Raw genomic sequence first — 16,384 nt, forward strand, 5'->3', positions numbered from 1 at the left:
AAGTATTCATAGGAAAAATTTTACTGCTAAGATTTCTATTTTCTGGTTCCTTTGGCAGCTCATGTATCAATACAGCATCCTTTTAAAATTTTGTTTATAAATACAAGTTCTAAATGTTGGCAAAGCTCCTGTTGAATAGTCTGAACAAGGATGCAGAAGACAGATCCAAAATCCTCCACTTGTAGAATATCACAGATCTTTTCGGTTGACTAGATTCCATGAAATATTACAGCACTTACACAACTAACCTCATTCGATAGATTTGGGGAAAAGAACTGCTGGAATCATAACATGAATTTTAGCTTTAGTTAAGATCTGTTTAATATGAAGTGCCCATTTTATGCCGGCAGACAAATCACCAATGGGGCAACTGGAGAATGCATGAATGATAATGTACAGACATACTTTTTATTATTTATTCATAGAAAACAGTGGGTTTTGGTGTGCTGTTTTGAAAAATGTTCAAACTAGTAGAATATAATGAAAGCACAGTGAAAATTCTATTTCATTAACATTTAATCATAAATCACTCTAATATAAAAACATAAAATAAAAGTCTGTCATAAGCACTTAGGTGTAAAGAAAGAAGAAGATCTGCAGAATGTGGAAAGGAAATATTGCAGCAGCAGTTGTTGTTTCTGTTTTCTGTCACTTTTGGAAGGAAAAAAAAGGAACAAAGAAACAATGATCTTTGGCCAAACTCCCCAGTCTGAAAGACAAGATGAAACTGCTTAGGGATTGATCTAAACTCTACTTGGCTGTGTAAAAGTATTTACCGCCTACTGTAATGAAGGCAAAAATTACCCTAACACGTCAATGTAGCTCATGAATAGCAACCTTCAATAATGAGATCAAATGCAGTATAACACTATGCTATATTGACCAGAATATATAAGAACTTCAAGACTCTATAACATATATATAAATAAATATTATCTCTAACAATATAACAGATCTCATATAGCAGGTGTTCTCTAATCCCCTATCTGAGCACGCAATAGGGGGCACAAATCTCAGGTTGTTATAAATTATTGATCTTCAAGACCAATAAAATAAACCATGTTAGACTAATATTGCCAATTAATTATGACACACACACATACGGTAGAGAGCTGTGAACTACTGACCATGTTTGTCATAGCTCCCATGTGACCAATGTGAACTCCATTGGAAGATCCAATCTCTCATGGACGATTTCATTAAAATATTGCCAAAATATAACTAGCATGGCCCAGTTTTCCAGTTATCAGTACTTCACACCTTAATATGAGGCTTGCCAAACCTGTATGCTATTTGCTTAACATCAGGAACATAATACAACTTTAATAGATTTTGAAAATCCAGCCTCAATTACTATTATTTAAAACAAGTAGCTATTTAGTGAGCCTCTTGTTTGTTAACCCATGTACACTGTGGCCCACACTTTCAAAAGGCTTCCAATTTGTGCACTTAAGACTGCACAGTGCACCAAATAGTCATCTGTGACTATTTTTCACTGCCTTCACTGCCCACAGTTATGCATTCCTTTGACCTCCAGACTGGATTACAGTAATTTTTCATTTGAAAACACACTTGAAAGTTATAGTACATTTAATGCATTATAAGGGTGCTTGATTAGTTAGCATTAGAGCTGGCCAGAAACTAGAATTCCTGTTCCACAGGAAATTCCAAAATTAAAAAAAAAAGTTTCTAAACAGAACGAAAAATGAAATGTCAAAATCTCCTACCCTACAGGAATTCCAAAATGTTATTTACAAAAAGTCAACATGACATTTCATTTTGACCTTTTCAAAACATTTCCAATGCTTCCCTGCCAGGCAAGGAGTCAGGCAACTCAGGGATCCTGTAAGCACCAATTCAGGGGCAGACCACCTGAAGCCCTGGGAGCATGTCTACAGCAGCAAGCCTTCCAGCCAAGGCTGACAGATTTGGTTTAGTGAAGCTCATGCTAGTGCTTTAAAAATAGCTGTGTGGACAGTGCCTTGAAACATAGAACTGGAAGGGACCTCGAAAGGTCATCTAGCCCAGTCCCCTGCACTTAAGGCAGGACTATATTATCTAAACCAGTGCTTCTCAAGCTATCTGATGTGGGGGACTGGCAATTTTTTTCCCCAATGTGCGCACAGACCGGCAGCTGATGGCTCGCGGACCAGCACCAGTCCATGGACCACCACTTTGAATAGCACTGATCTAGACCATCCCTGACATTGTCTAACCTGCTCTTAAAAGTCTCCAATGATGGAGATTCCACAACCTCCCTAGACAATTTATTCCAGTACTTAACCACCCTGACAGTTAGGAAGTTTTTCCTAATGTTCAACCTAAACCTCCCTTGCTGCAATTTAAGCCCATTGTTTCTTGTCCTAACCTTAGAGGTTAAGAACAATAATTTTTCTCCCTCCTCCTTGTAAAAACCTTTTATGTACTTGAAAACTGTTATGTCCCCTCTCAGTCTTCTCTTTTCCAGACTAAACAAACCCAATTTTTTCAGTCTTCCCTCATAGGTCATGTTTTCTAGACCTTTAATCATTTTTGTTGCCCTTCTCTGGACTTTCTCCAATTTGTCTACATCTTTCCTGAAATGTGGTGCCCAGAACTGGACACAATACTCCAGATGAGGCTAATCAGCATGGAGTAGAGCAGAAGAATTACTTCTCGTGTTTCACTTACAACACTCCTGCTAATACATCCCAAAATGATGTTTGGTTTTTTTGCAACAGTGTCAACTCTTGACTCATATTTAGCTTAAGGTCCACTATGACCCCCAGATCCCTTTCCGCAGTACTCCTTCCTAAGGCAGTCATTTCCCATTTTGTATGTGTGCAACTGATTGTTCCTTCCTAAGTGGAGTACTTTGCATTTGTCCTTATTGAATTTTATCCTGTTTACTTCAGACCATTTCTCCAGTTTGTCTGGATCATTTTGAATTTTAATCCTATCCTTCAAAGCACTTGCAACCCCTCCCAGGTTGGTATCATCCGCAAACTTTATAAGTGCACTCTCTATGCCATTATCTAAATCATCGATGAAGATATTGAACAGAACCAGACCCAGAACTGATTCCAGCGGGACCCCACTCGTTATGCCCTTCCAGCATGACTGGGAACCACTGATAACTACTCTTTGGGAACGGTTTTCCAACCAGTTTTGCACCCACCTTATAATAGCTCCATCCAGGTTGCATTTCCCTAGTTTGTTTATGAGACGGTCATGTGAGACAGTATCAAAAGCTTTACTAAAATTGCAGCTCAGGCTAGGACTCGGGCGCTGAAGCCTAAGGAGAAGCCTAAGCTGCAACTTCAAGGTGCTGTCTACACTGCTATTTTTATAGTGCTGGCATGAGCCCTGCTAACCTGAGTCTCTCAACTCAGTCTGGGAACTTTCTTCTACGAGCTGTGTAGACATACTCTGGGCTGCTGAGGGGGAAGGAGTTTCAAAGCCCAGCAGGAAAGCTGGCAGGTTTAGGCTGGTTTCCAGCAGAAACCGGCCTGGCAAGCAGTTCCATTGCAAATGAACCTGGTGAAATAGTCACACACTCACACAACATTTCAATGTTGATGAATCAGCATTTTCCAATGGAAGAATGCTCCATTGGAAAATTTCTGACGAACTCCACTTACCACTGATTTCCTATTGATTTCTGTGTGCAATTGAAGGTGTTGGAATTGAGCTATAAAATCTTACTAAATATGTTTTTTGGTCCTGGCTACCTAAGACTGCCTCTCTCCCTACGCACTCTGTCAGTTAACATCAGTTACTAAAGCCGCTAACAGTCCTCAGTCTGAACATTTTAGGGCTAAAGATAAGGCGTTCCCAATGGAAAGCCTTCATCTATGGAACTTGCTCCCTTCTTTGGTCTGACAAAACCTTGATTAATTGATATTGGGGTATGTCATCTCACCTGGCAGTTGGATTCTTGTAATACAATGCATCTTTCCTGAGTAATATTTGTGCACAGATCAAAGTATTTTTGAAATTTTTTGCAATCTTTTAAGGACTCCTACCAAAATGTCTCTGGGCCTGCTACATGTAGCGCTGTGGAGGATTTCACTCTATTTAGTTTTGCTGAAATATCACTTGCTTCCAAGCACACTGGAATATTGCAATCCCCTCTTTCAATTTTCCCTGGGTCCCTGCAGGACTGAAGGATACATGAAATTTTGCTTGCTCCATTTTTACCAAAGATTTAGTTTAGTTCCAACATGCAATAAAGGTGTGACACAGAAATGCTGGTAAGAGGTTTCTCTTTATGGCCCCAATTCAAAAAAGCATTTATGCATCTCCTTGACTCAAAAGCAGTCTAATAGACTTCAATGGTTTGAGTCTCATGCTTGAAGTTAAGTATGTGCTCATATACTTCCCTGAATTGGGGCCTACTTCCTTTCCTCAGTATGTGATACGGTCAGAGTTACAAAAAGTTATACCTGTGTCACATGGCAGGGGATCAGTATTAGAGTCCGGTGGCTATCGTTACCATAGAAGTCCTCCTGGGTCTTAACTTCTTCTATCAAACAAGAATACTTTCCAAGAACCTTTTAAGGTGTACTATATGCTAGCCTTAAAATTCAGTAAAATGATTTAATATTATAGGTGTTTACATGGCAAGTTACTGTGCAGAAAGCCAGGGTGTGAATCTATAGTACACCAGCTTGCCACGCAGCAATGACCCACGTGGACACTGCTACAGTACACTTGAAGCCCTGTAGTATGACCTGGCATACTACACTTTCGAGCAGTAACACATGAAGCCGTACTCTGGGACTTGTGCTTTGCTATAGCAGTGTCCACATGGGATTTTACTGTGTTACTGCTTCTTGGGCAGTAACTGGCCATGTAGACAAGCCCTTATAGTTAAGGTTGCACAACCCTTTCCATTATAAGGCCCTGTTTTCATTTGCTTTTATTATTGCCAAACTTTAACTGTTTGGGTTGATACAGGCCACATGTCTGCCTCAGGCTGAATTTTTTGGAAAACTTTAAACAAAATGGTCAAGCCATTTCTGAGACTGAAATTAGGGAAAACTGTGTTATTTTGACCCTGTTAATTATTTTATTTATTTATACATACATACCACTGTTTCATAGAGATGTTTTAGTCGTGCCTCCATACTTTAGAGTAGGACCTTGAAACTTGGCAGGAGGGATGCCCTGGTGTCTGGGGGTGTGCCTAGTGCTGTCTCAATGAAAGTCTGCTCAAATATGACCAAGTTATAAGTCTATGAAAAAAATCACACCTTGCATCTGCTCAGCAGAGGTTTGTTGGAGGCTGTAAATGTTATTCTCCAAAGATTCCATCGGCATGCTCCTTTCACACACAGTTCCTGCATGCTGACTGGATTACACATGCACCACCCACACAGCAACTGAGCATGCTCCATCCCTGGGCTGTAAAAGCTGAACAGCATTTTCCCCTTAGTTGCTCCTCGCAGCTGCTAAAACATGCTGTGGCGCTGTGCACCAGAAGTGAGAGGTAGGGAGACCATCTCTCGTGCTTTCAGTGACCTCCCCTCTCCCAACTAGAACATTGTCATAAATATAAAGGGAAGGGTAAACACCTTTAAAATCCCTCCTGGCCAGAGGAAAAACCCTTTCACCTGTAAAGGGTTAAGACGCTAGGATAACCTCACTGGCACCTGACCAAAATGACCAATGAGAAGACAAGACACTTTCAAAAGCTGGGAAGAGGAAGAAAAACAAAGGGTCTAGGTCTGTCTGTGTGATGCTTTTGCCGGGGACAGAACAGGAATGGAGTCTTAGAACTTAGTAAGTAATCTAGCTAGATATGCGTTTGATTATGATTTCTTTAAATGGCTGAGAAATTAAGTTGTGCTGAATAGAATGAATATTCCTGTCTGTATGTCTTTTTGTAACTTAAGGTTTTGCCGAGAGGGATTCTCTATATTTTGAATCTAATTACCCTGTAAGGTATTTACCATCCAGATTTTACAGAGGTGATTCTTTTTACTGTTTCTTCTATTAAAATGTTTCTTTTCAAGAACTGAATGCTTTTTTCATTGTTCTAAGATCCAAGGGTTTGGGTCTGTAGTCACCTGTGCAAATTGGTGAGGATTTTTACCAAACCTTCCCCAGGAAGTGGGGTGCAAGGGTTGGGAGGATTTTGGGGGGAAGACGTTTCCAAACAACGTTTTCCCAATAAACCCAGATAAACGTTTGGTGGTGGCAGTGGAAGTCCAAGGGCAAAGGGTAAAATAGTTTGTACCTTGGGGAAGTTTTAACCTAAACTGGTAAAAGTAAGCTTAGGAGGTTTTCATGCAGGTCCCCACATCTGTACTCTAGAGTTCAGAGTGGGGAAGGAACCTTGACAAACATGAACAAGAAAGAGGAAGCAGCCTTATTCAAATGCAAAGGGATGTGGTGTAGAGGGTGGTGGTGATGGAACAGGAGCCAAAATAAAGACAGGGACTGGAGCTGAGAAGCTTAGGGGCAGAAGGGTCTATAATCACTACAGCACGTTCCCCTCCCAAACCTGAAACTGATCCCAGGATTCCTGAGTCTCAACATCCCTGTGATCTCTAGAAAATAGCTGTGCATTCCCGTGGCAAAGTGTCTCTCTCATCCCCCCATCCTGAGTAACTCAGCTTTGCGGTGCCCACTGTTGCGTGGTGCCCCAGGCAACTGCTCTGCTTGCTACCCCTTAATGCTGGCCCTGGCTTTTATATGAAGAAAAACAGTTGTTGCACAGGTGGGCCATGGAGTTTTTATAGCATGTGGGTGGGCTTCAGGAAGCAAAAGGTTGAGAACTCCCTGACATTGAAGATAACTGCCTACTATTGCAACTAGATAATTAGTTAGCTCAAGTGGAAGAACTCTGTGTTGAGGATCTAAGGGTCTGAACTCTGATGATGACCCATGTGGGGGGTCAGAAATATGGTCCCACATGATGGAATTTTCTTTTCTTTTCTTTCTTTTTTCTTTTTTTTCAGTTTGCCTTTTTGAAAAAATAGGAAATTACATTAAATATCCATTAAAAGGAAGTTAAGGTTGCAAAGACCAAGCCCTCAAAAGTTAGAAGATGCCAGTGCACAGGATGCACAGTGTTCAGGAAATGAATCAGAATTGTGTGGCATATAAGGCTGTTTTCTGTCGGACCCCTGTCCATGTGTATTGCTGAAGTTGGAAAGTTTATCGTGAAAGAGGCAGGGGATTGCAGGAAAAGAAAAGATAGTCTCATGTTTAAGGCAGTTGAATACCACCCTGGAGAACTGGATTCTCTCTGCTTCTGCCACAGATTCCCATGAGATGCTGGGCAAGTTACTTGTATCGAACTTTTCACAGGTAGGCAGTTGTTGCGTGTTGTTTTCTGGGTGTCCAGCATGAGGCACCGTTGGCCAGATTTGCAAAAGGACTGAGTGTTCAGAACTGCAACTGAAGTCAATGGGAATTGTGCTTTGAATGCATAAAGTGCTATAAAATGGTAAGTATTCTGAAAAATCAGCCTGTAGGTATCTCAATTTGGGTACTCAAAAATCTGTGTGCCTCAGTTCACAATCTGTAAAATGGAGATAAAACGTCCCTATTGCACAGGACTTTTTAAAGATTCATTAATGTTTGTGAAGCGCTCAGATACTACAGTGACAAGTGTAATACAAAAGCTCAGGAGGAAATTAATTCTGTGTTCAGTGCAAGGTTAAATTGCATGCTATAAATAAGGCAGGGGCCACACACTGAATGATGAGGCTAAAATGAAATATTGAACAGCTGCTCATTCACCGAGCCATCCATCCTGTGCTCAGAATGAGGCAGAGGTTCTGTGGGAAAAAAATAGTATGTGATCACATAATTAAAGATTGTATTATAATGTGCATTCAGAAGGTGCGGGCAGCCTTAATTCTGGCATTTTCTAACTTTTGATGGCCTGACTTTAATACCTTCAAGTTCTTTTAACACAGGATTTTTTAATTAACATAATTAGCAGTAGCCATTACACAGGAAGAATTTTTTCCATCATCCAGGTAAAGGGCATATGACAAAAGAACTATAGAGTGTTCTCAAAGCTCATTTTGCATTGGGCTGCAAGTTTCTCAATCTGGACTGCAATCTTCCCCCATTTTATATTCACAAACTCTCTTCTCTCCTCTCTTCTTCTATACAACAGTGTATGTCTGCGGCAGTGAGGGTCAGATGCTCAATCTCAACAAAGATCAACGTGGCTCCAGGGAGCACTGTAGTATCTTCTCTATGATCTTAGACTCCACCATCCTGAGGCTGTGTCCTATGTGGCAGCATACTGTGTTGACAGTTTATCTTTAAGACAGCCCTCTTTATCTTATTCTTTTTTTAAAAAAAAGTATATTTAAAAGACTTACCTGTCCAATAATAAGAGGAACGACAACAGTCATAAACAGCTGTGAGAATATAGATGTAAAAGGCACAGAGGAGGATGATCCAAGCTACAAAATAAAAATAAAAATACATTGTTAATATTGAACCTTTCCTTCACATCTGTTTTGAGCTCGGCAAAAGATCTGCAATATTTACTTATATCGACTGATGTCCTGATGTATAATTTTACTTATGTGTACACACCTACTTACACACACGTGTGTAACTGTTAAGCCCAATTAATATACGTGATGTTCCACAAGTTACAAAATTAAGGACAGTCTCTGCCAGAAGAGTCTATAATCTAAAGCCCCAATTCTGCCAATATTTATCTACATACGAAAATTAATCTAGAATAAGGTAGGGTATGAATTTAAAGTGGATTAACTATGCCTGAATAACTCCATGTGTAGATGCTCTTATTCATGAATAAGAGTGTCTTATTCCGTATTGGTTTAATCCACTTCCACAGTGGATTAGCCAATTTGGAATAAGGCATTCTTATTTTGGAATGAAAACATCCACACATGGACTTAACCAGGAATAGCTACTCCGGAATAACTCTGTGTAACTCCCCAGTGTTTCCTTCTACACCAGCCTATTTGGATGTGGCACAGCGGCCCCTGCTGTGGCACATACTGGGTATGCATGAGCTCATGTGCTGCTGTTCCATCTGTGACCTCACATGGGACTGCAGTATCAGGGAGAATCTTGCCTGGACATTTTCCGAAGGAGAAATTTCATCCTTTTTGCACATGAACCTCTCAACCTCCAATTTTAAGCAAATGTGAACAGAGAGGTAGAGCCCTGGTTCCTTGCAGAAATTCCATTGCAGATTAACCAAAATCTCATCACACAATACACAGCCTCCAGGGTGGATTTGCTCTTCTAATGATCCCTGTAACAACTTTTGAAGCATTAAAAGGTTAATAAGTTTTCAAACCCTATTTTGACACTACTTTTGGGCTGGAGAGTTAAAAGCATTAACGACGGTATGTTCAAATAAGCTTTTTCAAGTGAAAATGAAGATTTTAAAACTTTAAAAGCAACCACAGAGAAGTAAATCAAAATGGGTGGTCAGGATTCCAGAACCCTTCACTTTGCTTCCTGAGGCTACAATACTTTTACAGTAACAACACTGTATTTGTGTGAAGGATTCACTGACTTATCTGAATGTTTGAACGTTTTATGTCAATTAGACGTAGTGTATAATCACATTCCAAGTCACGAATCAAAAGATGTCTGACAATAGAAAATATTGCTGAAAAAGACAGCCATTTAGACACCAATATTCTTGCCATCTTTTCAAACTATTATTTCAAATGTAGCATTTCCAAGCACAGAATCTGCATTTGAAAGGAATCTCAAGGCTTCAGATTAAAGGCAGTTGTGGACTCATCAGCACAGATGTCAAGTTTTTTAAGAAAAGGAAACTGAATTATAGTGGGTGAGGGATGGGAGACGAAAAGGGAGCCATATCACAAACAAATATACCTATGAGAAACAAATTATTTTATACAAAGCAATGATCTTCCAAACCAGAGCTTTAAAAGTTCAGCTCTTTCATGACAAATGTGAATAACCACTTTGACACCCCCCGTTTTTGACAAGTGCATGCACCTGGCCCTGTCTTGTATCCTAGTGCCTTTTATTCATACATAGTTAGTTACAGTGCCAGCCTTCTCTCCCCCACTCAGGGTACTGCCGTTATTCCTTCCTCAAAGATAGATTCCTGGTTTCTTGTTTCCCTTACCCACTCTACAATGATGTCACTGGTGGCATTTTATCATTGTCAAGTCCCAGAAAAAAAGGTCTATAAGCTTAAAGACAACAGGCCAGATCCTCAGCTGGTGTAAACTATCACAGCTCCATTAAAGAGCTGGCCCTGAATCTATGTCCAGAGGATACAGAAGACAGGAGGAAGGAGGAATTTTCATTCATGCAAAATAAGTACACTTTTCAGCCCCTGATCAATGACACAATCTGGCCACTGATAAGTGAATCTCAGATGATTCAGATTCTGAGATGATGCTTAACTAAGCCTTATCAAAACTATCTGGACATACATAGTATGCAAAATTAGACTGAAAATCTCACAAGAACACGTTCCTTCTTGATCACCCGCACTTGCTGTTTCCAGATTTTACTGTACTTTGGGACTTATGGTCTCATCTATTAGCAGAGAGCTAAAATGAGCTAGATTGAGGAAAAAACGTGAAGTAAGGAGCTATTCAAACTTCTCCAAATCTTAAGTTAATGGTAGACGACCGGCTACTCTCCTTAACATCATAACCCCAACACCTAAGAATGAGCTGCCTTTTTTGTTTGTTTGAGAAAGCCAAATAGAAGGAACATTTCTTAAACAACTTTGGGAATAAAATAATACCAATCAGGTATTAATAGCTGTAAAAATGTGACTGGATTTTCTTATCACTTATTTTCCATTTAACTTGTTACATAAATTGTGGAGATCAAGTTTAGCATTTAATCACATCTCATCACAAGTCTGTCTTTCAAAATATTGAAAAATTGATTTGCCAGTATAATCATAGAATCATAGAATATCAGGGTTGGAAGGGACCCCAGAAGGTCATCTAGTCCAACCCCCTGCTCAAAGCAGGACCAATTCCCAGTTAAATCATCCCAGCCAGGGCTTTGTCAAGCCTGACCTTAAAAACCTCGAAGGAAGGAGATTCTACCACCTCCCTAGGTAACGCATTCCAGTGTTTCACCATCCTCCTAGTGAAAAAGTTTTTCCTAATATCCAATCTAAACCTCCCCCACTGCAACTTGACTTGTTTTATATTTCATTTTAAAACAATAATTCTTTGCACAGGCATGTGATTTTTATTTAATGGATACCTTGTTTATATGTACTGTATAGCCTGTGTTCTTCTGGATATCTATGTCTGAATATGGTGCTCATTAACAGCACAGGCTTATGAAGCACTAACTAGAATCAGACAAGGGGACCAGTTTGAGTAGTCCCTATTCACTTAAATAGACCCATTGACTTAAACGGGATAACTCACAGGAGTAAGGAATGAACACATGAATAAGGGTTTGCAGGGTAAGGCCATATTGGGAGCAAGTTCCAGGCGAGTTTCTCCACACAATCCTGTCACTGTGCAGTACTTAAACTTGACCTGCAATGCTCCTGCTACTCCAGCCCTAGACCTCTCAGCTCCAGAGACTGCCAATTTTAACAACACCTGCCAAATTATTTAGTGGGTTTGTTTATAGCAGAGTTCACAGGAGAGACACGGACTGAGCCTGAAGTGATAGGATATAATTAACTTTTTGTTGTATAAAGGAATCCTCCTCGCATGAAAATGAGAACACTCTGCACTTCCAATCCTATCCTAACTCCACATGACAGGTGGTCAATCTTCTTTTTTCTGGCTGCCAAGGCAGATATCACAGCTGGGGTGTCCTCCCCAAGGAAGAGGCTACACCCAGAACTGCCACAGACTCAGAACAAACACCTCCTGCCAGTCGTACCAAATTACAATCCAGTGCCACATTTGCTGCCCGTATTGAGTCCACTTCAGAGGAAATCTTGCCCGTATTGAGTCCACTTCAGAGGAAATCTGGGCTCTCTGCTCTACAGCATTTTCTTGTACTTAACATGTTTTTCCAGGCTGTGTCCTCAGACTCTACTAAGTACACTGTTAGCCAGCTTGAGCCTTCTCCCTTGCTGAGCACCCCAAGAATCTGTGCAAGCCTCACCAAAGATAATTAGGGTGGGGAAGGTGGTAAAAAGAAGAGATGACAGACTGGAAGGGTCATTGGCCTTTTGAGTTTGTGGTGCAATTTGCAGACTCCTGCAATATTTTGTGAGTTTTCTATTTAGAGGTAAATGTATTCTATCAGCCATAAAAACAATTTTAGTTTAATAGGCAGAAGACATCTTTAAAAGACTCTCCATGTGTTTTAAAGTGATATCTGGTATACAATTACAAAAGTAGAGACAAGTGGAATAGAAAGTCCTCCACAGAAATTGTACAGATATTAGATTCCTCTACCTTTGCAGATGTGCAATTATCTATATATGTGGTAGGGGATGGGAGGATTTGTATTGTTGTTTGGTCACTAAAAAAGAAGTATAATGTAAGGCAGTCAAAAGTTAGTCTGACACAAAGGCACATAGAGTTTGATGCAAAGCTCACTGAAGTCAATAGAAAGATTTCCACTGATCATTTCATTCCTCAGAGATTAAGAAGGAAATTAATCTGTATACGAAATAGATATTATAGACAAGGTAGTAAGAAGATGGTGCACTTTAAATCATTCAGATGAAATAATTGACCTGTAAACAGTTAATGCACTGTATCGTCTTCCTCACTCCCACAATCAACCTGTTGTCACACACCAGTGACATACATTAGCCACAACTTCTGTGTCTTCTCAGCTATTAGTATATTATTTAACAATTCATTCTTCAGTTGACCGGCAATCAGCCTTCACTTGTCAAGAACTCACAAAAAATGAATGTGTGTATGTTCTATGATACTGAAAAAGGGAAGCTATTTTACCAGGGAAATAAGGAAACAAAGTACAGTTCAAAGAAATCCAGGTTGTTTTTCCTGAAAATCTGAGAAATCCAGCATTTTGAGGAACAGTAGTTTCATTTAAAGACTGTTAACATAAAGCAAATGTTAAAAGATAATAAAACTTTAATATTTATGGCAACATGTAGTTTTACTCATGTTCCTTTTCAGTAGTCCTTTCCTCCAAGATGTTTAAACTGAAGTTTTCTCCCCTTGACTGAGCTGGGATTCTTTCACTAATACTATATTCTAATATTTGTAGTATCACTGTTCACAAGCACCCCATCAAAATGACTGATATAACATACAGAACATAGGAAAAAAATCACTGAATAAATCAAGTAGAAGGAGCAAGCTGATTAGGAAGTAGAAAAGCTTCTACTTCAACACCTGTATCATGGTAATCACCTTTGATAGTATGGCAAATACAGAAGTAGTACATGACACTTACATGGAGTTTTGCTAAGTATATTTTCACAAACGTACATGAGTGTTGCAAGGGCTTTTTAACATTCCAGGTTGAAGTGGTTTTGCAGGCAAGCTTTGAAGACTGACGTACACAAGAATGTAAAATACACACTTAGCCCAACGTTTCTTTGGTGACTTCAGTAAAGATATATAGATTCATACATCTTTGTATTTGTTACTTTGTTATCCAACCAACCATACTTCCATAAATTAAAGAGAGTACCTAGCATCCGTTCATACACAATAGTGGTAATAATTTCAAGACCACGGCAGAGTTGTAATGTAATATCATAAAAAAGTGCAAAAAGTAAACAAAGTAAAATTTTGTTTTCATAAACATTCAAATGATTTGTTATATTGTGGTACCAAATACATTGTGATTAATCAGCTATGTTTTATTATGTCAGCACTACTGTAGCAAAGTAAAATCTCAGAGCTATATTGTTCTACCCCTGAATAGGGGCATAAGAGCAGGAGCAATATAAGGAGCTTCCAACCTCCTCAGCTGAGCATAACTGCAAGTCCATGTACTCGTCCAAGGGCAGGACCAGAGAGAATAGTGGTGCTAGCCATCCCAAGAGGGATGAGAGGAGGGGCAGAGCCATTTTCATATAGAACCTGGCACTTGTGGCACAACAGCTATGCTCTCCCTGCTCCCAGGGGAGCTCCAAGAGACTGTTTTCCTGAGGCATTCAGCTCTTCCCCCACCTGGGGCAGTGCTTACAAGGCACAGTCCAGCCCTTAAAAAAGATATAGACACAAATACAAACATACAGTACACATACTGTCTTAATGATGTTATATTTTAAGGAGACACAGGAGTGATGATGTAGTTAAAAGTGTTCCAGAGTGCTGTGCTTCTCTCTTTCAGATGAGACATAAAAACAATGGTGCTGACAACTTGAGGTTATTAAAGAGATCACAGCACTATTACCTTCACAGCATGATGTTACAATTTGTTTAACTGTCTTTTATTAACGTAAATGTGCCCAGAAGCTTTGGCAATGGCAGCATATTTTTAGAATTCAAATAATAAATGTTCACAAGAGTATAGGTGTTAGCCTTAGTGTTCCAGCCAAATTGTAAGTTGAGGGCTTGATTCCTGCACCCTTACTCATGTTAAGTAGAATTGTACTCTGCAAGACAAAAAAAACCTGTTCAAGAAATACAATGCTAATCAACTTAAGTAGGGGTGCCACATTTGGGATTCAAGTAATTACATTCTGCTTACCTAAATTCTCTCTGTTGTTTCACTAGATATTGTTCATCACTTCCTAACATAAACTGTTCTTCATCGTTATTGTGTGCTATTAACATTTGCTCTGTTTCACCTGAGAGGAGGTGGCAGTTATTTCAGTATTCACAGCAAAGGATACAGCTTCTATAACCAGTCAGCAAAGGCATTGTAAGGCACTGTGCAATCCATTTAGATGAATACGGATTATTATAAATGTAGTATCATTACTGCTACTGGGAAAAGTACAGACATTAGTTGAAAACAGAGAACAAAGTAATAAGATAATTGTAAACATAAGGTACTGCTCCATACCCACATGATGGGACAAAGCCTGGGGAATTAAACTACCAACTCTCTAAATTCTACATTGTGACAATTATTCATCATTAGTAGAGAAATTCCCCCAAAAGGAGATTTCTTCTTGTCTATGTGAATTCTTAGCTTACTATTTTTCTGAATTTTTTTTAAAACAGCTTAAAAAACTGGCTCTTCAGTTTAAAAATCTTGATTACTATACTGCCACTACTGGTTTCACTTAAATATCTAACCTGACACAAGGAAAGTAGGAACTTGTCGTGTGTGCTCTAGTATATAGGATCCCATATCCCTCTAATAAAACCTTGCAAAATGTTGCAAAGAAAGGAGAATGGCATATTCCCATGTTAACTTGCAACCAATGGGTCTCAGAGTGCTTTATGTTTAAACCCTTTTCTGCTCATCACATATATGAATGCAAATGTGTATTGTTTATGCTACACTGATCCTTTATAACACGATCCTTGGGAATCCAACATCATAAGTGTTAAAAATAACAGTTATAATGAGGACAACAATACCGGGGTTTAATGCAGCTGGAAGCCAAGGTTCTATAGCTTCCTATTACAGTGATAATCAGTGATGCTTATGACGGTTGCTATCCTTTAAAATCTAACAAAGGGTACCTACAAAGAAAGTCTGCTAACTGAGGGTACAATATATGAGGTTTCATAAAATCAGTCTTCAAATCTCAGACCATTTTGCTAAATAAGCTTTATATAATAAGTTTGGTAGCAGAAGTATTCTCTTCAGAAATGTGACTGAATCTTATATTTAACACCATTCATTTAGGGAAATAAATTATTTGCAGGAAATATATAATTTATAACAAGCTTTCACTCTTCTTCCATTTGTCTACTTCAACATGTCTTTAACAACTTTGTTAAAACAACTCATGTTTGCATTAACAGACATTTATAAACAAAGGAAGCAGTTCAAAACATTATATACTGTCAGAAATTAACATGGGGCGCACAGAGGGAAAAATTTAAACTGTGACCATCTAGGGCCAAGCTATCTAAAGAAAACAAAAGAACAAGTTAATAAATAATCATTTAAGTGTATTCTGGTAGCACTCAGAAAGCGTTAGGCACTGTTTACACATACAGGCCTTGCCTTAAGAGCTTATGGTAGTCTTATAAATATTATTACTATAATATAGTATTCTAATGATAGTATTATTACTCTGTTGGAGCATGGCCATTGCTTTATTAACACTAGCGAGCATCATAGGCCTGATCCAAAGCCCACTGAAGTGCTTTTGAAAACCATTCAGTGTCCATCGAAATCAACATAAATACAACCAGTGTTCGCTTAACTCCAACGAGAGTTTTACCTTGGTGCTGAGTGTTTTTGAAAATTCCATCCAACATGAATAGAGTATCAAAGGACAAATCATCCCTTGTCACACACTAGACTTTTATACATCAATAAATCCCACAGAATCATGGCTCAAGTTTTGAACACTGTG

At 39.1% G+C, this 16,384-nt stretch overlaps 1 protein-coding gene across 3 annotated transcripts in view; it reads right to left on the bottom strand.

Moving 5' to 3' along the window:
• The window catches only part of SLC10A7 (solute carrier family 10 member 7), a 199,439-nt gene that overhangs the window by 37,769 nt on the left and 145,286 nt on the right, over positions 1-16,384 (bottom strand). For all 3 annotated transcript variants that reach the window (XM_073341293.1, XM_073341294.1, XM_073341295.1), the window contains one exon: positions 8,328-8,411. In XM_073341293.1, coding sequence (XP_073197394.1) covers positions 8,328-8,411 — 84 coding nt within the window. The remainder of the gene's footprint in view (positions 1-8,327; positions 8,412-16,384) is intronic.

This window comes from Lepidochelys kempii, chromosome 4 (assembly GCF_965140265.1).
Source record: "Lepidochelys kempii isolate rLepKem1 chromosome 4, rLepKem1.hap2, whole genome shotgun sequence".
Lineage (NCBI taxonomy): Eukaryota > Metazoa > Chordata > Testudines > Cheloniidae > Lepidochelys > Lepidochelys kempii.